General features: G+C 52.6%; 9 protein-coding genes across 9 annotated transcripts; 5 read left to right on the top strand and 4 right to left on the bottom strand.

Moving 5' to 3' along the window:
• Positions 1 to 133: 133 nt before the first annotated feature.
• SAICODRAFT_29500 (uncharacterized protein) lies at positions 134 to 1,443 on the top strand. Its single transcript, XM_019167433.1, has one exon. The coding sequence runs from the start codon at positions 191 to 193 to the stop codon at positions 1,016 to 1,018; it is 828 nt and encodes a 275-aa protein (XP_019025457.1). The 5' UTR covers positions 134 to 190; the 3' UTR covers positions 1,019 to 1,443.
• On the bottom strand, positions 1,158 to 2,832 carry SAICODRAFT_29499 (uncharacterized protein). The gene has a single exon (XM_019167432.1). The coding sequence runs from the start codon at positions 2,800 to 2,802 to the stop codon at positions 1,195 to 1,197; it is 1,608 nt and encodes a 535-aa protein (XP_019025456.1). The 5' UTR covers positions 2,803 to 2,832; the 3' UTR covers positions 1,158 to 1,194.
• Positions 2,833 to 7,508: 4,676 nt separating this feature from the next.
• On the top strand, positions 7,509 to 8,230 carry SAICODRAFT_54566 (uncharacterized protein; the record flags this gene model as incomplete). Its single annotated transcript, XM_019169299.1, has 3 exons — positions 7,509 to 7,782; positions 7,843 to 7,897; positions 7,924 to 8,230. Coding segments are annotated over 3 exons (636 nt in total), but the record flags the coding sequence as incomplete, so codon positions are not given.
• On the bottom strand, positions 8,185 to 9,519 carry SAICODRAFT_208501 (uncharacterized protein). Its single transcript, XM_019166335.1, has 2 exons — positions 8,555 to 9,519; positions 8,185 to 8,221 (listed from the first exon to the last, which is right to left on the bottom strand). Exon 1 carries the CDS (start codon positions 9,436 to 9,438, stop codon positions 8,677 to 8,679), a length of 762 nt encoding a protein of 253 aa, XP_019025453.1. The 5' UTR covers positions 9,439 to 9,519; the 3' UTR covers positions 8,185 to 8,221; positions 8,555 to 8,676.
• SAICODRAFT_29497 (uncharacterized protein) lies at positions 8,275 to 8,635 on the top strand. Its single transcript, XM_019167431.1, is given in 2 exon segments — positions 8,275 to 8,350; positions 8,368 to 8,635. The coding sequence occupies 2 exon segments, from the start codon at positions 8,312 to 8,314 to the stop codon at positions 8,488 to 8,490; spliced, it is 162 nt and encodes a 53-aa protein (XP_019025454.1). The 5' UTR covers positions 8,275 to 8,311; the 3' UTR covers positions 8,491 to 8,635.
• Positions 9,520 to 10,435: 916 nt separating the features above from the next.
• On the top strand, positions 10,436 to 11,760 carry SAICODRAFT_29495 (aldehyde dehydrogenase 1). Its single transcript, XM_019167430.1, has one exon. The coding sequence runs from the start codon at positions 10,491 to 10,493 to the stop codon at positions 11,496 to 11,498; it is 1,008 nt and encodes a 335-aa protein (XP_019025452.1). The 5' UTR covers positions 10,436 to 10,490; the 3' UTR covers positions 11,499 to 11,760.
• SAICODRAFT_54338 (Prephenate dehydrogenase) lies at positions 11,613 to 13,116 on the bottom strand (the record flags this gene model as incomplete). The annotated part of the gene is made up of 4 exons (XM_019169282.1): positions 11,613 to 12,229; positions 12,293 to 12,835; positions 12,893 to 12,948; positions 13,010 to 13,116. The coding sequence occupies 4 exons, from the start codon at positions 13,114 to 13,116 to the stop codon at positions 11,613 to 11,615; spliced, it is 1,323 nt and encodes a 440-aa protein (XP_019025451.1).
• Positions 13,117 to 14,217: 1,101 nt separating this feature from the next.
• SAICODRAFT_29494 (uncharacterized protein) lies at positions 14,218 to 15,460 on the bottom strand. Its single transcript, XM_019167429.1, has 3 exons — positions 15,090 to 15,460; positions 14,825 to 15,038; positions 14,218 to 14,764 (listed from the first exon to the last, which is right to left on the bottom strand). The coding sequence occupies exons 1-3, from the start codon at positions 15,248 to 15,250 to the stop codon at positions 14,300 to 14,302; spliced, it is 840 nt and encodes a 279-aa protein (XP_019025450.1). The 5' UTR covers positions 15,251 to 15,460; the 3' UTR covers positions 14,218 to 14,299.
• A 198-nt stretch (positions 15,461 to 15,658) lies between these two features.
• SAICODRAFT_77720 (translation initiation factor eIF4e) lies at positions 15,659 to 16,798 on the top strand. The gene has a single exon (XM_019171077.1). It carries the CDS (start codon positions 16,149 to 16,151, stop codon positions 16,686 to 16,688), a length of 540 nt encoding a protein of 179 aa, XP_019025449.1. The 5' UTR covers positions 15,659 to 16,148; the 3' UTR covers positions 16,689 to 16,798.
• Positions 16,799 to 16,832: the final 34 nt, after the last annotated feature.

The following is a 16,832-nucleotide window of genomic DNA, read 5'->3' as shown; positions in this document are numbered from 1 at the left end:
GCAGATATCCTTGCTATTGAATGCACGAAGTTCTCAAGACCTTCACATCCGACTTCCCAACTTCGTATTCCGTCACGCCTACAACCCTTTATCGATCCCATGCAGGACTAGCTCTCCAGGCAGCGAAAAGTATACGGCGACTACCTAAACACCAAAAAGTGAACAACTAACCTCCAAGGAGCCCTACAATATGCCTCACAAGAAACCCAAGCGTTCCATCCGTGAATTTCAACGCCTCAAGCTCGAAGAGGATGCCGCTCCTGATGCCGCGCCGGTCAATTCCAAACCCAACAAAAAGCGGAAGCGAGCCTCCAATAACTCCAAGGAAGACGAGAAACTCGGCGGTGCAATTCCAAAGGCTTTCCAGAGAATCTTGGATATGCAGAACCGACACAAACAAGGCATGAAGCGTAAAGATTTTGAGCTCGACACAGGGGAGAGGAAGAAACGCTCAGCGGACGGGGATGCGGAGGCACAAAAGAAGAAAAAGGCCAAGAAAGCACAAGAAACGAAGGAAAAAGAGAAAGAGAAGAAAAAAGAGCTCAAGATCCAGCCAGGAGAGAAGATGTCGGATTTCAAGCGCCGTGTCAACGAAGCCCTACCCATGATCAAGCCAGACCGTGATCCAAAAGACACCACCGCAAAGGGGAAAAAGGGCAAAAAGGCTGCCACCAAGGCCGAGGGTGAGGATGACGATGAGGAAGAAGATGAAGGGGAGGACAGAAAGAAACGCACAACCTCCGGCCGCACGATCCGTCGCCGCGAACCCTCCCCAGATCCTTTCGCCCACCTTGCAACTACCAAGAAATTTGGCGACATCGTCCAAGAACCCCCAACCCTCACCGCACGTCCCCGCTTACGCGAAGGCGCATTGGGTATTCCGAAGACCATCAAGAAGGCGGATGGGAGTGGGGTGGAGGAGGTTACGATGGCGAAGAGGGTTATGCTGGGGAGGGAGAGGGAGGAGATGATTAGAAAGTATCGGGAGTTGATGGCGAGTAAGAAGGCGGGGAACTGAAGGAACAGCAAGGAGGGTATCGAGTAACGGTCATGAGATTTCCGGTACCAGACCAGAAGGAGCGATTGCAGACATATAGAGTGAAACCCAATCAGAACATCGAAACCAACATCAATTCAAAGAATGATTCATAGCAATAACTCCTACACATATCCGTATCTAACTCCATAACAAACCTAAACAAGCCCTGCAAAACAGTTCTTTATCACGTACCCCCCTCCACTCTCCTCAACACGAATAGCCATTCCCTTCTTTACGAGGAAATCCCAAATATCCCTCAACTCACCCGGCATAACAGCCGGATGCAACGCCTTCAACATAGCAGCCTGCGATAAACCTGGCCTTGCCATAGCTGTTGCCAACACGGCGGAAACCCAACTACTCCAGACATGCTCGATACGCTTTCCGTGAATGTTGATCCAAGTACGTCTCCCGATCTCTTGGTTTGTGGTCGCGAAAGCGTCTTCGGACGTGGCAGTCGTAGTGCTTTCGGCTCGTACCGCGTCGGCAGCGAAAAATCTGTCTGTAGGAACGACCAAGATAGGAAACTCTAAATGTCTCCGATCCATCATTCTCGAAATACCGTCATTACTCCATCCCCTGATCATACCAATCTTGTCCTCCTCGAGTGGCTGCAACGTAACCCGCTTATCCGCGATAAGTTCCAATATGGCAGCAATAGATCCATTGTTCGCCAACAAACTGACAGCCATACCTTTCGAACCTTCCAAGAGACCCTTGCGTAAAGTCATCTCGAACGCAGCGGCTTGACGGAAAATTTTCTCCGGGTACGGATGTTTGAGAGCCTGCAAGAACCTATCCGCAAGGATGAAATTGCGACCTGGAAGAACACGGTCGTATTCGGTCGCTTTCTTGACGATGACCTTGCCCTTGAGCATTTGCGTCAAGGCAGTATCGAGGATCTCTTCAGGAACCGTTTTCAGAAGGTCAGCTGCGGCAGCGTAATCATAATCAGTGTCTGGAGTGACAAGAATACTCTTCATGAGGCCCTTGGACTTTTCGACGAGATCGTCCTCGTCGGCTTCGGGGATAGGAGGCTCATCTTCGTTACCAGCATACCAGGCATGACTTGCCATATCATCCCTCCTACGTGTACTCGCGACGACAAACATGTGACCGTCCTGCCACTGCTTCTCCTCCTTGAGCCGGGTAGTCTCGATGTCATACATGGAAAGCAGAGTATCCAAATCCTCCGGCAACTCCGGCACGTTGGGGTTCGCATCCGCAGTAATCTCGTTGGTCTTGAAAAACTCGACAAACTCACGAAGATCAAAGTTCGTATCATCGCTGTCTTCAACCCTAGGGATCAGTCCGAGTTGGATACCACGCTCGTAGCAGACAGGCCAACGAGAGGCGTGGAGTTCACGACAAAGCTTCCATCTGGGATTATCACGCTTTGCATTGTAGTATAGTCTGATATACTCCTGGGTGTGATGCGGCCAGATTTTCTCGACGACGTTCCAATCAATTAGTCGAGCCTTACCGCCAAAGAGCTCACGAACGATACAGACAGCTCTAAGGAGGTCATCATCCTCCTCCATAGGGTGAACGTCGCGACGACGACGGCGTGCCTTCAACTTGTCCAGATCATCCACCTCGGCAAAATCATGGTCAAGGTTCGTCTCTTCGAAAGCTTCAGTGTCTTCGTCATCAATCTGCACTAACCTGTGACGCAGAGAAATGCGGCCTCCCATATTTGGTTCCTTGGTGGTCCGCTTACGTCGCCTCCGAGGCTTTGGAGCACCACTTTCTCCATCGGCCATGTTTTGTAGCAAAGAACGGGCAAGCTGGTTTGGCTCTGCTTGTCTCCTCCTCCTCCTCCTCTTGTCCTGATCTTGAGCCTTAGCCGCAAGTCTCTGAGCGGCATGGAGTGCCTCTTCACCTGACAGAGGATGGATGATGAAATCACCATTATTGCCCTCTTTTCTCGCCCGCGGCTTGGGAACGCTTTTGTGAACTCTTGTCTCGAGAAGTGATTTCCTCATATCATCATCCACGTCCTCAACCTGAAGCTCAAGCTGAGGAACATGAACAATCACCCTCTTGGTAGCGGCTTTTTCGGTGATCTTTTGCCTGTACGCAAGAACTTGCGGACTGTTCGCATCAATCTCCGCAAGCGTTACTAATTTTTTAATAACTTCGCGGCCGAGATGGTCCCTCGCCACGAAGGTGATGATGTTGACCTTCCCTTGATCACGCAACTGCCTCCAAGTGTTGTCAGTCGTTTTCCTATCCAACGAATGACCCGTGTAGTTTCCAGGATCATTGAGCTTGAACCATTCATCATAGTTCTTTGCCAAGGAGTAGGTGCAGTCTAGCAGCCCCCCTTCCACTTGCAGGAACTTCAGCATGTTCCTTTGACGGATCAACGCAGCCACGTTACGGTTGTGATGATGAGCATACCTTCTACTGCGCCCTTCACTTTCGTGCAGAGAAGTCTGGCGCTCCTCGGTCGCAGGCGTTCCGGGAGTTGCAGGGACCGGAGTGGATGGCTCGATAGAAGCTTGGGAAGCTTGAGGTTCCACAGCCGCTTCGCTCACAGCAAGTTCTTGGTCTGCAGAAATGACTTGATCCGCTGTTGCCGGGACATTAAGAGGGTCAGTCGCGTAAGCAACTTCGTCGGGAACGGAGTTGGTTGGAGCCAGAACAGCAGACGTAACACCATCATCAGCAGCTTCAATTGGGGGATCAACTTCCATGGGTGTTTCCGTACTCGTAGCACCACTACCGTCGGGGGTCTCCGTCTCTGCCACCTGAACCTCTGGCTGAGAAGAAGCAGTTCCTCCTTTCTTCAAGAAAGCCGCCATGAACGCCGCGCTCTTACTAGCGCCCGTCTTCGAAGTCGACACCGGCGTGCCTTGCCTGGAGCGTGTCGTCGGCGTACGTCCACCCGACGGAGTTTTCGGAACTTCGGTCGTAGCGGCGGTTGTCTTTCCACGCTTCGACCGCCTGGTAGGGGTAGCGACTTCAGCTTCCGGAGCCGCAAGTCTCTTGCGCTGGGCAGTGCTCGGTGCGACAGTAGCTGGGGTCACAACGTCTTCGGCAGGGGTATCCGCAACAATAGGGTCCTCCTGTATAGGTGCGGCAGCAGCAACCTTTCGTGGCCTCCCCCTCGTCCTCCCAGTAGCAACAGTCGGCGTCCGAGGCTCCACATTTACAGACACAGGCGCAGCCTCAGAGTCCGTCGTGACAGCTGAGGCAGGTTCTGCTGGAGCAGAAGGTGTCGCCAAGGGTGCAGTAACGACAACCCTTGTCCTCAGCGCTGCGATTCTCGCAGGCGTCCTGAGCGCAATATTTGCCAACGCCGGCGCAGAGGTCCTAATCGTCACCGTTGGGCCGGAATGCGCCGCCGCCGTAGCAGCAGGAGTCGCGGACTCAGATTGCACAGCACCCGAACTGCCTTCTCCAGTACCACTACCACTCTCTCTCGTCGTCGGGCGATCAGTCTCACTCACATCCACATCCAAACCCTCCGCCCTCCCGTTCGCAATATCCTCCCGCAACTGCTTCGCTTTCTCAAGTTTCTGCGCATCCCTCTGCTCCTTCGTCAAACTCCTATCCCACTTCCCGCGTGTCCCTCGAACAACCTTCCTCAAATCCGGGGCATGCTTCCTCGGCCTTCCCTTTGGCTTAACTCTTGTCGCCGCATCGTCTGAGTTCGAGTCTTCATCATGTTTGCGTTTGGAGGCATGCGCGGGGCCGAGACGGTAGGAGACGGCGTAGCGGGTTGGGTCGTAGATGGGTTTGCCAATTTTGGCGAAACAGGATTCTGGGATGGAGGGGAAGTGACCCCAGGCGTCTTTGTCGTCGAGAAATGCGTTTTTCCCGGGGGGCGGGGGAATATCGAGCTTCTCGAAGAAGGGAAGCATGTACGGTCGTGTCCAATACCTGAACCGACCCGTTCTGCCTTCACGCTCTAACGAACCTTCGAGTGCGCGATGCGACACATGCGGCGGCGTCTTGAGTTTCCCGTCTGTCATCCGCTTAAGCAGTTCATCAAGCGGTCTCCGAAACGACTGACCCGTGATATTCTTGATCACGTCCGGCCCATGAACACCATCAATCCCACACGCCTCAACATAATACGAGATATAATTCTCAATCGTCATATCCCTTGGCACACGCGCCACAAACCCCTTCTCCTCAATAACCTCCGCCTTCCCCATCGCCGCATCGCTCAACTCCGCACTGATCTTCCCTTCTTCCACATCATCCACCTCATCCTCCTCTTCTTCTGCGTTTTCCCCCTCGTCGGCTTCTCCGGTGTCGTTGTTATTGAGGGTACCGGAGTCGATGGGCAATCCCATATTCATCTCATCACTCGTCACATACTCCTCATACGTCTTCAGCATCTTCACGATCTTCGTATAATTTCGCCCGGTATCATCCATCGGAACCAATGCCCTCTGTAAATACCCCCTCGTACACAACCGTCGAATCAGTCTCGGTAGCGTCTTCCCCACAACCTCCACCGGCCGATTGAAATTCAATCGCTGCTTCAAATGGAAATACCTCATAATCCCACCCCTCTCCTTCTCCAAGACTCCAAAAATGGCTTTTGTGAGATTATCGGTATCAATACTCGTCGCCCCGCTCCCCGAAGTTCTTATAATCTCGCCCTCCTCCTCGTTCCCCTCCCCTTCCTTCCTCAAAAACCGTGTAGCTGTCAACAAATACGTCCTCGACCTCCCCGCCGTAACAGCCTTCGCCTGGATATACCCCTTCCGCACCAGATTCTCTCTCCGGCTCGTCATGGACTTTTTCTCGATTCCGGGAATGTTGCCGAGTTCGACTTGGTCCATGCCATTTGCGCGACCGCGGGCGACGTGGCGGAGGATGAGCCATTCTTTGCCAGGGCATTTCGTGGGGTCGGGCGCGTGGTTGCAGAGGGCCCACCAGAGGCGTTCTTCGTCGGCGTACAGGCGGAGGTCATCGCCGTATTTCGCGATGAGGACATCGTAGTCTTCGACGGAGACGTCGTTTGCGCCCTCGGCGAATATCCCATCCTTATTGCCCAGATATATGAGCTTGTTCGTCGTGATGAACCGCCAAAAGAACCGCTTGTATGCATCATCAACATTCTGCTCCTTCCCCCTCGCCTCGTAGAACTCCGTTATACGTTGCCATAGGTTCTCAGGGGTACTTCCTATCACGAACAAATGTCAGCAATTGTCAAAAAACTCGAAATCCGCAGTTCGCCAAAGAGGCATAAACCTCCAGCCCGAGGTCGGAGTCGAACCCATGACCTTCGCAAGACACAAATGAAGTCGCGTGTATGCGCAATCTCGAAAAATGGAGAAACGAAAATGAGATGGACGTACCTTCTCCTTCAGTGAATGCTATTTCGTCCAGGCAATGATTGATGAGTTCATCCATCACGTTCAATGGCCGCTCAGCTCGAGCGCCTTCTTGACTTCGGACAATTCAGCGAAAACCAAACTTTGCAAACACAAGCAACCTGTTCAAGCGTCGTCGAGTAAGGCTTCGAGCGTCGGCCTGAGCGTGCTGACTGAAGGCGTTGGTTGTTTCCTTCGTATGCGTCGTCATGCAGTCAAGCTAGGATCAGGATTCCCAAATCATGTCTCGTTCCTGGATAACCCCAAGTACCCTGCTGAGGGGAGTAGGCTCAAAAAGAATGGTATTGGGGGCAGTCAAACCAATGAAAGAAATCACTTAACTTTTAATTGCGTAGTTGCTATGGCAACTATGCATAAACATCGATTATTTTTTGAGGTGCTCAAGCAGGGTCGTAAAAAAAAAACTACTTAGAAAATAATCGCCTACGGGCGACCGAATGCGCCCAATAAGGAAATTTTTGCAGGTATCACTCACGGTCTGCGCATGATCTGCGTAGCCACGTTGTGGCTGACCCAGCTGCCTCAAGGGAGACTCACCACCATGGATATTCACTTACCATTCCCAGATGCCTCGAAAGAGCCTGAAACGACAAGTGCGCGACGCAATCCTTCGTTATTGACAGTCCAGAGAAACTGAATTGCTGTCTAGCCCACCGTCGATCTCAGACCATTTCAATAGCTTAGAAAATGCTGCTACGGATCAACTTGACTTCGACGAATGCTCGCCCTCTTCAGGTTCATCGATTTCTACGGCCTCAACACCGTCAACGCCGTCATCCTCGAGCTCCGGAGCACCCAGACGAATCGCCGATTGGGACCTTTATTTGCAATTCGTGGAAACCGACGATTCCGAGGATGAAGATTACCAGGTGCTTGAAATCATCGAAAACACTCGATATATCTCTGCACGCGGACCATTGGCAAAGTCCCGGCACTTCATTGAAGAGGTTCTCAACGGGTATGATGACAAAAGGTTCCAGACCTACTATTGAATGAATCGAGAAGATTTTCATTTCGTCCTCGGTCTGATCGAGACCAACCCGGTATTCTACAACAACAGTAGTTGTGAACAAGCTTCAGTAAGGTATCAGCTGGCTTGTATCCTCTTTTGATTCGGCACCCAAGGTTCTACTAGTTCATCATTGTCGAAAACGGCTGACTTGTTTGGAATTGGTGAGGGCACCCTAACCGTGTTCACTCAAAGTGTTTGCCCTGCTTTATCATTGTTGTACGAAGATTACGTCAAATGGCCAAACCCCAACGAGAGGGAGACTATTACAAAAAGGGTCAAGGAATCCAGCGCAGCGTTGTTTGAGAAAGTAGTCGGTATGGTTGATGGGACCTTGTTTCCCTTCACCTGGATGCCAAAACTCGACAAACGGCGACGTCTGGACTAGCTCTGCCAGCGCAAAAAGCAGGTAGGTCACTCCATCGAACCTTATCAAGCATTTAACGGCAACGGCTTACTCATGGTGTTCAGTACGGCCTTCAAGCAACCATTGTTGGTGACGATTAGCGTCTTATAAGACATTTTAATTGCTCTCTGCCTGGTTCCCAGCATGATTCAACTGCCTACAAGGATTTACCGCTGCACCTAGACCCAGACGCATACTTCGGTCCCACCCAATACCTGCTTGCGGATTCATCATACAGCAATACCATGTCAGTTGTCACTCCCTTCAAGCAGAATCAAAGATACACGGCCCAGAAAGCTGGATTCAACAGTGAAGTTTCCCATATAAGGGTCACGGTCGAGCACACCATTGGAGTGCTGAAGGCTCGATTCAGGTCGTTACAGTGCCTTCCCATGACCGTTTCTGAAGGAACCCAATGAAGGTCTGTTTCGACGGATAGCATCTTGCATTGTCCTGGCCAACATACTCAATTTCCGCGGATCCGTGGACATCGACAAATCATGATTGGCAAATGTAAACATGGACCTCGAGGGAGATCATCCCGATGATATACACGGCGCATTTCGATCAAAACAGCGCTCTAGCACGCCCTCTAATGTGCCGTACTGACCTTTTCTGCAAATACCGTGAGGATATGGAGACTTTTGATGCAAGGGTTGGGAATCGAGCAGACCACTGAGCACATGGGAAATGAACACACCAAATGCAGTATTTACACTTATTTTTCAATCCTCTATCGTCAATTTACCTATTTACAGCAGTCTAAGCATTCACCGGCCAAACATCGACAACCAAATCAACTCCGTACTCCTGGAAGACCGTGGGAAAGCCCTTCGGACGGGAACAATTTATCAGGCATGGGGTCTTATCCATGGCGAATGGAAGGAGACTCTAAAGACTTATAGGCCGAGGATATCTCGAGGTAATCGTTGTCATCAATCGCTTCCATGGAGTTCTGCATGGGCAAAACCTTGGTTTTCGCCGCCATTGTCGAAAGGCCCAAGGAGTTCATATAATCTGCCAGTGTGATGCCTTGTTCATGTAACTTGAGCTCTGAATACATCTGAAGCTGCTTCATCCTAAACTCAAGCTCCTTTTCTATGCGCAGAGACAAGATCTTGCCCTTGGTCTCTGCTTCCGTCGCTGCCCGACGGGACCTGTATTTCTCCTTCTCTCTTTCGAGTGAAGCAATATAAGCCTCTTGCTTCATGCGGCACAGAGATGCGGCTGTTTCCTTCTGGTCCAGTAACTTTTCGACCACATTATTGCGACTTTTGTTGGGTTGGACCATGGCGGGTTTCTTGGCACTCCCTTTGGGCTGGGGAGTAGGCGCATTGCGTTTCACGAGTGATGTCGACTGGTTGGGACTCATTCTGGCTGCCTGAATCATCCTCGGAGCCTTCACCCGAGTCACCGCCTTCGTCATTTTCTGCGCCAGAACGGGTATCACCCTGGGATTTGGGAAACATTGTAAAGCCTGTCGAAGCGATGCCACTGATAGGTGTGACCTTGGGCCGGGTTCCAAAGATTGCTTGGAATTCATCATACCAAGGGCAGATCTCGATGCATTGTTCAACAAGGGTTTGATGCTCGGTGTCACCTGAACCGGTCGAGTTTTCATGCGCATAAGCCTTTTTGAACTGCGTAGCGAAGTGCTGGAACGATTTTTGACCTTAGAGGCATCCAGTCCTATAGCGAGCAAGTCCGTCCTCAACCATTTTTTGATGGTTGGATTGCGATAAGAGTCGTAAGCCTCGTGGTCACGAATATAGCATTCAACGAGCTTGTTTTCACGATGGCCCTTCCATTTGATGCGTCCCGAGGCTGGGTTGGCTGGTATGCCTGGGCTTGGTATGTTGATCAACTGCGACTACGTGCCTACCCGGCTTCGACTCGGAGGATCGGACTCGCGCGGTTGCATGCTTCCGCTGCCCCCCCCCCCTCCCCGCTTGCACGCATCCGCTCAGATTCTCGACGTCGACCCTTGTTGCAATTGATCGGCCACCGAGGCTGCCAAACACCGGCGGTCATGCGGACCCAGTCGACAGCCCGGATGACTGAATCCCGCCCACCGGCACCTCTCCTATATAAGGCCTGATCCACCCCCGTCTTGAGCAGTTCTCCAGCTACAAGCTACAAGCTATCTCATCGAATCACCAAGACAGTATGCCTCCCTCAGCTGATACCTCTTCCGCATCCAACATCCTCGCTGCCCCCAAGCGCATCGAGACCCGCCTCTACATCAACGGTGAATTCCGTGATGCAGTCTCAGGAAAGACCTTCACCCTCGTCAACCCCGCAACCGACGAACCCGTCGCCCAGATCGCCGAAGCAGACAAGGAAGACGTCGATGCCGCCGTCGACGCAGCCGAGGCCGCTTATCCCGCTTGGAGAGATATGGACGGACACGCCCGTGCTGCATGTTTGAGAAAGTTGGCAGCATTGATCAGGGAGAACGTCGATGCGTTCGCGTATCTGGAGGCTGTTTCGATGGGACGCCCAGTCTACAACTACGACAACGACTGCGAATTCGCCGCTGCGTCCATCGAGTACATGGCCGGTGCAATTCACCACCTCCACGGTGAAACCTCCCTCCAATCAGATGGCTACCTCAACCTCACCCTCCGCCAACCCTTCGGAGTCTGCGCTGCCATTATTCCGTGGAATGTACCTATGATCATGTTCGCCTGGAAACTCGGACCCTGTCTCGCGGCTGGAAACACCCTCGTTCTCAAGTCCTCCGAGAAGGCTCCTTTGACCTCCATCAAGATGGCCGAACTTATCCACCAGGCTGGGTTCCCACCGGGTGTGATCAACATCATTGGAGGCTTCGGTCCCACCGCCGGTGCAGCGATGGCCAAACACATGAAAGTTCGCAAAATCGCATTCACCGGATCCGCCCGCACCGGAAAACTCATCCAAGAAATGGCCTCCCAATCCAACCTCAAGAACGTCACACTCGAACTCGGCGGCAAATCCCCTTGTGTCGTCTTCGACGATGCAGACATCGACGCCGCAGTCGCAGGCTCCCAGTTCTCCATCCAATGGAACTCTGGCCAGATCTGTATCGCAAACTCCAGAATCTACGTCCACGAAAAGATCGCCGAGGAATTCACCCAGAAATTCGTTAAATCGTTCGGCTCGGTCAAGATCGGTAACCCACTCGACAAAGATACCCGTCATGGTCCTCAGGCAGACAAGCTCCAACTCGCAAACATCAAGAGATTCCTCGAGAAGGGTAAAGCCGAAGGCGGTGAACTTCTTCTCGGTGGCGCGCAGGTGACTATGGACGGTACCGAAGCAAGCGGTGACGAAGCAAAGGGATGTTTCGTCCACCCAACCGTCTTCTCCAACGTCCCCGAATCCGCAACGATCGTCAAAGAAGAAATCTTTGGCCCAGTGCTTGCCATCAACACCTTTACCTCCGAAGACGAAGTCCTCGCTCGTTGTAACGATACCGAATATGGTCTCTACGCCGCCGTCTACACCAAATCTCTTGATCGTGCGATCAAGTTCGCGAAGGGAATGGAGGCTGGTACTGTTGGTGTTAACTGCACGAGTCCGTCAGGGCTGTTTGTGGATATGCCGTTCGGTGGGTTTAAGCAGAGTGGTGTTGGCAGGGAGTGTGGAATGGACAGTTTGCACCACTGGAGTGAGGTCAAGACTGTCGCGATCAAGTTGTCGTAGTCGTCTTCCTCTCCTCTCTGATAGGTCTCAGTGTACGATAGGATAGGAAGTAGCCGTATGAGTGTGATAGTTGTCTGAATATCTGAGTATATGGATACCCTCACATCATGTTCCCTAATCCTTCGTATGCGCCAATATCGTCGCAATCATCTCATTCCCAATCTTCGTCGCCTCCTCAAACCTCCCCTCAAAAAACCCCTGCGTAGCCTCAAACCTCTTCCGATAACTCCCAAAATCCCCGAAACCAACACACTCCGCCCACCCTCGTGCCGCAAACGTAAACTCCAAATCATCACTCCTAAACGTGTCGTCGGTGAGCGCGATCCGGATACATTCGTCGAGTAGTTGGGGTTGTTTGAAGAGGTATTCTGTTACGCCTAGCCACATGCGGAAGAGGGGGGTTGAGCAGATCATGTGGTCGTAGGGGACGATTCTCAGTTTCCACCAGCAGTCGACGATGGCTAGTAAACTCAGGTGGGAATTGGGTGTTCGTTCGTCTTTGGGGACGGAGCCCAGGGAAAATCGGTCGAGGACTTCGTCTCGGAGGAGGAGTTCGTCGGAGGTGAGAGGGTTGATGGAGTGTGGGGATCCGAAGACAAAACGTGCGGCTTCGTGAATGCGGTTGGTGAATTCTTCGGCGCGGCGTTCGATGATAAGTTTGTACAACTCTGTCACCGAACTCGCGTATTGTTTGATCTGTTTCCGTGCAGAGGGGTTCAATATTGCCAATCCTTGATCACCACAGCGTTAGCATTCCATCCACATATCTCAGAGCCCCAGATAGAGTGACATACCAGCATACACATGCCACTTATTCGAATAAATCCTCAACGTCAAATTAATCTTCACATTCTCAATCCCACCATTATACCTCGTAACCTCCCACGGAAACTGATTATTCGCCGCCCACGCCACGCCCATCGACAAAAATGCCGCGTGTGTGACGGCTTGGGTGTCAGCTGTGATTCGGTCATGTTCTTTTGCGGAGAGTTCAACGATTTTGGAGTCGAAGCAGGAGAGGATGGAGCGGACGAGGGATGTTGCTTCGGGGGTGCAGCGGTGGGATATCAAAACCAAGGGTTGGCCGCGGGGGGAGACGGAGGGGCCGTGGAGGGAGTGACAGGAGACGATTTGGGTGTCGGGTGGGAGGTGTTCCTCTAGAGCGGCTATTTCGGGTGCTTTGCAAGATGTCTGTCCGCCCACGATCGCGCCCAGTTTGGTGGAGGGACCGTACATCGCTACCACGCGATCGATGTATTCGGCTTCGACGGAGTACATGATATAATCACTTCGCCGACTGACGAGGTGTCCGTTTTGGAGGATGTTGATGTTTGTGTCTGTATGCTTGGGATCAGCCTTGATTCACCGACCTGAGTAACAGTGGCCAAGCATACCGGAGAATTCCTGTTTGAGCGCTTCGTATTTCTGTGGTAGATCACAAGCATTGACCCTACAAACCACCTCCATCAGCATTCATCCCCCCGAAGACCGTACTTTCCGCAAAGACTCACTTCCACCCCGCCGCGCTGATCCGCCGGGCGTACATCTTGCCCATGTCCCCCAGGCCAATGATACCCACCTCCAGCGTCTCCTTCCATGAGCTTGAATCGCCGTTCATCCTCGTCGTAGCCATGGTGGTGAGGTGTCGTGTTTCCTCTTTGTCGGCTCGTTACACGCCCTTTCGGGAACCGACCGCAGGACCGGCACGAAAAAGTGTGGGGAGCGCAGGCGCCTGCTTGGACGGAGAGAGTATGGGAAAATCACGAAGGCCGGCTGTGTACCGTCGAGACCTTTGATCCGATACTATTACAAGTGGAAAGGAAGAGTCCAGTTCATCGTAAGTGATGTCATGATCATTAAACCCCTGTAATATGCGATCGCTATCCTATACGCCAATTTCAATCATTACCTTCCCTTACCCAAATTATACCTTCCCAATACATCCACATCCACATCCCCCCCCCTCACGCCGCCGGCGCCGCCTTCGGCTCCTCCAAAACCCTCTCCGCCGCCCTCAACTCCTCACAAGCTCTCCTTAAATCCTCCGCAACCCTCACCGGACTCTGTCCCTCCCCCGTCCCCGCCTTCCCCATTCCATCCAAAATCCTCTGCATCCTCTTCAACGCTCGTATGACGACTTCTTGTTGGTGGTTGTATACGCCGTATAGGTAGAGTAAGTGGCGGATATCGGTTGTCTGGGATTCGTGGCGTTTGAGGGAGAGACGGAGGGAGCGGTAAAGTGTATCCAGCCTCGACTTTCGATGCCGAAGTTCGGCGAGGCGGTGGGTCATTAACCAACAAGCCAGCTGTATGGGTTGTCAGTTCGGCTCCAATCTTGGAAGACATCGATGGCCATCCATTACCTGGTTGTGCCAGAAATCCTCCATAGCAGAGCTGATCAACACACTTATCCTAAAATCCCTGATCCCGGCTAAATCGAGTGCCGACAACTCCTGCTGCCGTACATAATTCCGTCCCTCGAAACGCTGCGTCTTTCGTTCGACGTCGACACGGATCGTTGCGCCGGAGATGAACTGTGGCCGTGGTTTGAGTTTAGTGGACATCATAGCACGAGTACATCCACCAGCGACGTCTGGAGCTGGATGACTGAGTGGTCTGGAAGGAAGGAGGGTTTGTGAGGTTGGTGGGCGAATCATGGATTTGGTCGATTATGTCACGGCATGGTCGGCGGCCGCGGGCTGCGGAGCGAAACCGAAGCACGCGCCCGCAAAACCTTATCGCTTTGGCTGGTCTACCAACACCGATCCCTACTACTCAATCCAACTACCTGCTCTATCCTCTCACAACATCGTCTTCACCCTCGCCAGCGCCTCCAACGCACCAGCCAAACTCTCCATCCTCTGACACGCCTCCACAATCGTCGCATGATCGGTGGTAGGTCTCAGTACCTTAGTATCGTGTTCGAGGAGTGCGGTTATGGCTTGAATTGCGTCGTCGACGGCGGTTGCGGTACTGGTGTTGGTGTGGGTGGTTCGAGGGGTCGTGGTATCTGGGACAGCAGAGACAGCGGTGGACATCTCATGATCATCAAGCGTAGCAGGTGCTATCGACGTTATGACAGTATCTGCGGCACGGGAATCACTTTGATTGGATGACTCCTCCACAGGCACGCGCCGTGCATTTGCGGATTCTTTTTCATGATCGACCAGAGTTGGCGAGGGAGGAACTTCTTCTCCGTCAACATATGCTCGCTCACAAATAACACAATACTCCCTCCTATCCTTCGGGTTTCGCAACAAAGGAACCTGTACACATACCTCATTAGCCAACCAAATAAAGATGTGTAGTTGTATACGCGTACGTACCCCGTAACATGTGTCATTCGAGCATACGGAATTGAGCATTGCCCAGCCTTGGAGCAGTTTCTCACCGATGAGGGAGGAGGCACGGGACGATTGCTCTTGACGTGCTTTGGAGTCAGTCGGCGCAGATGTAGAGGCTTGCTCGGGCTCGTCTGCAGCTGTGTCTTCGTCGATATCGCTCTCGATCTCGTCAACCTGATTTTCGGCGACTTCTGCACTAGCATCCCATGAGCAATGATCTGATACAAAGGATGTGAGGGCCTCTCACTCTTTTGACGGGATATTGTTGATACATCGGACGCAAATCACTTCACCGGCACGACTCCGCATGAGTGGTACGCCGGCACCGCAGTCGTGGACGGTGTTTAGCATGGTGTAGCCTTGTAGGAGGTACTGGCCTAAAGCCTCGGAGATGTTCTTGTTGGACATGTTGATGGTTGCAATTGGATTCGGGAATTAAGGTTTGGCAGTTGCTGCGACTTCTGCTTTGTGCGGTTCGCAATTCGTCGCGCGCTCAAACGTGCTGAAACTCACCTCCAAGAACCCTCGGCCCCCTCCTCTACTATCGCCAGTTTCATCATGAAGCATACATCACATGCCAGACGCCAAGTCATCCATGGGTGTCCATAAATAGGGAGGGCTCCCTTCTCTTCTCCTTTTCTCTTCTTTACCTGAACCGACTTGACCACTTCATCCATCATGACTACCAGTAGGAACACCAGCACCAGCAACACCGAGAAAGACACCCACCCCCCAACCCCAAAGTCACCCACGACCCTCGGCGAGTCAACAGCGCACAACCTCCCCGCACGTCCACCCCGCACCACCACCGCCTCCGAACTCAAGCAGGCGCTCAAGAGTGCCGGGTTGTCTGTTTCTCCGTCCGCGTATGGGACTGGGTTGCGTTCGCCCACGTACTCGCCCACGAGTTCCGCGTTTCGCCGTGGGTTGTCGCCTACTTCGCCCACTTTCCAACCCCAGCCGAATATGCAACTTCTCTCGCCTACAGGCCTCCCCGCTAGTCCTCAAGTTCTGTTGCGTCTCGTTCCGGCGTCGCCCAACTCCCCGCCTCTCTCGCCTGAACAGCGTGTACAGGCTGAGCGCAGGGCTGAAGTGAGGACGCAGATGTTCAAGAAGTTGCGTGCGTTGCCATTGAAGCACGCTTGGACATTCTACAGCGAAAAGGCCGTCTTGGAGGGTGAACATGTCGCGGAGTATTATGCCCGTAACCTCATGGTCATCGAGGAAGTCGAAACCGTCCAGGTACCCACAACCCCTCTCTTTCTCTCCTTTTTCTGGTTTCATGGTTCGCTAACGCTCACCACAGATGTTCTGGCAAGTCTTCAACAACACCCCCCTCGACCTCCCCCAAAAATCCAGTATCCACTTCTTCAAACGCGGCGTCAAGCCCCTCTGGGAAGACCCCCGTAACCTCCACGGTGGAGCCTGGACATTCCGTATCCCATCATCCTACGCTCCCGCATTCTTCCGCGAGGTACTCATGCTCCTCATCGGCGAACAACTCCAAGACGCCATCACCCCCTCCGCGGCATCCACGACGCCTACGCTCTCCTATGCGTCACGTACACCAATCTCCGCGATCCGGCCCTTGAACGACGATATCTGTGGCGCTACGTACAGCAGTCGTTTCAACACCTATTTGGTACAGATCTGGCATAGAGACGCGAGTAATGCGAGGAGTGTGCATGCGATATATGAGAGGGTTATGGGGGTTGTGCCGGGGGATGTGGTGGAGCGGGTTAAGGTTTATTATAAGAAGCATCATGAGCATAAGGATTTTAAGAGGGTCGGGAGTGAGGGTGAGGGGTCCGCTGGGGGGGTTGTAGGGATGACGAGGATGATGTGAGGGTTGAGAGGATAGGATTGTGTTCGGGGGGATTGCAGGAGCATGAGGGACAACGTCGTGTTTTATCCTACGATACTAGGGATACCATACCATACCATATATCGCATAGCAACTTAGTCATATAATCATCGAATTCGAAGCCGC

Source organism: Saitoella complicata, assembly GCF_001661265.1.
Source record: "Saitoella complicata NRRL Y-17804 unplaced genomic scaffold SAICOscaffold_6, whole genome shotgun sequence".
NCBI lineage: Eukaryota > Fungi > Ascomycota > Saitoellomycetes > Saitoellales > Saitoellaceae > Saitoella > Saitoella complicata.
The sequence above is the reverse complement of the archived record's forward strand: the minus strand, read 5'-3'. Positions and strand labels throughout refer to the sequence as shown.

What these genes read in the sequence shown, in the direction of transcription:
- SAICODRAFT_29500 (XM_019167433.1), top strand. Translation starts at nt 191, where the DNA reads ATGCCTCACAAGAAACCCAAGCGTTCCATCCGTGAATTTCAACGCCTC.
- SAICODRAFT_29499 (XM_019167432.1), bottom strand. Translation starts at nt 2,802, where the DNA reads ATGGCCGATGGAGAAAGTGGTGCTCCAAAGCCTCGGAGGCGACGTAAG.
- SAICODRAFT_29497 (XM_019167431.1), top strand. Translation starts at nt 8,312, where the DNA reads ATGATTGGCAAATGTAAACATGGACCTCGAGGGAGATCA.
- SAICODRAFT_208501 (XM_019166335.1), bottom strand. Translation starts at nt 9,438, where the DNA reads ATGCGCATGAAAACTCGACCGGTTCAGGTGACACCGAGCATCAAACCC.
- SAICODRAFT_29495 (XM_019167430.1), top strand. Translation starts at nt 10,491, where the DNA reads ATGTTCGCCTGGAAACTCGGACCCTGTCTCGCGGCTGGAAACACCCTC.
- SAICODRAFT_29494 (XM_019167429.1), bottom strand. Translation starts at nt 15,250, where the DNA reads ATGTCCAACAAGAACATCTCCGAGGCTTTAGGCCAGTACCTCCTACAA. An exon ending in AACAATATCCCGTCAAAAGA is followed by an intron (nt 15,039 to 15,089) that starts GTGAGAGGCCCT and finishes ATGGGATGCTAG; the next exon opens with TGCAGAAGTCGCCGAAAATC. An exon ending in CGAATGACACATGTTACGGG is followed by an intron (nt 14,765 to 14,824) that starts GTACGTACGCGT and finishes GTATGTGTACAG; the next exon opens with GTTCCTTTGTTGCGAAACCC.
- SAICODRAFT_77720 (XM_019171077.1), top strand. Translation starts at nt 16,149, where the DNA reads ATGTTCTGGCAAGTCTTCAACAACACCCCCCTCGACCTCCCCCAAAAA.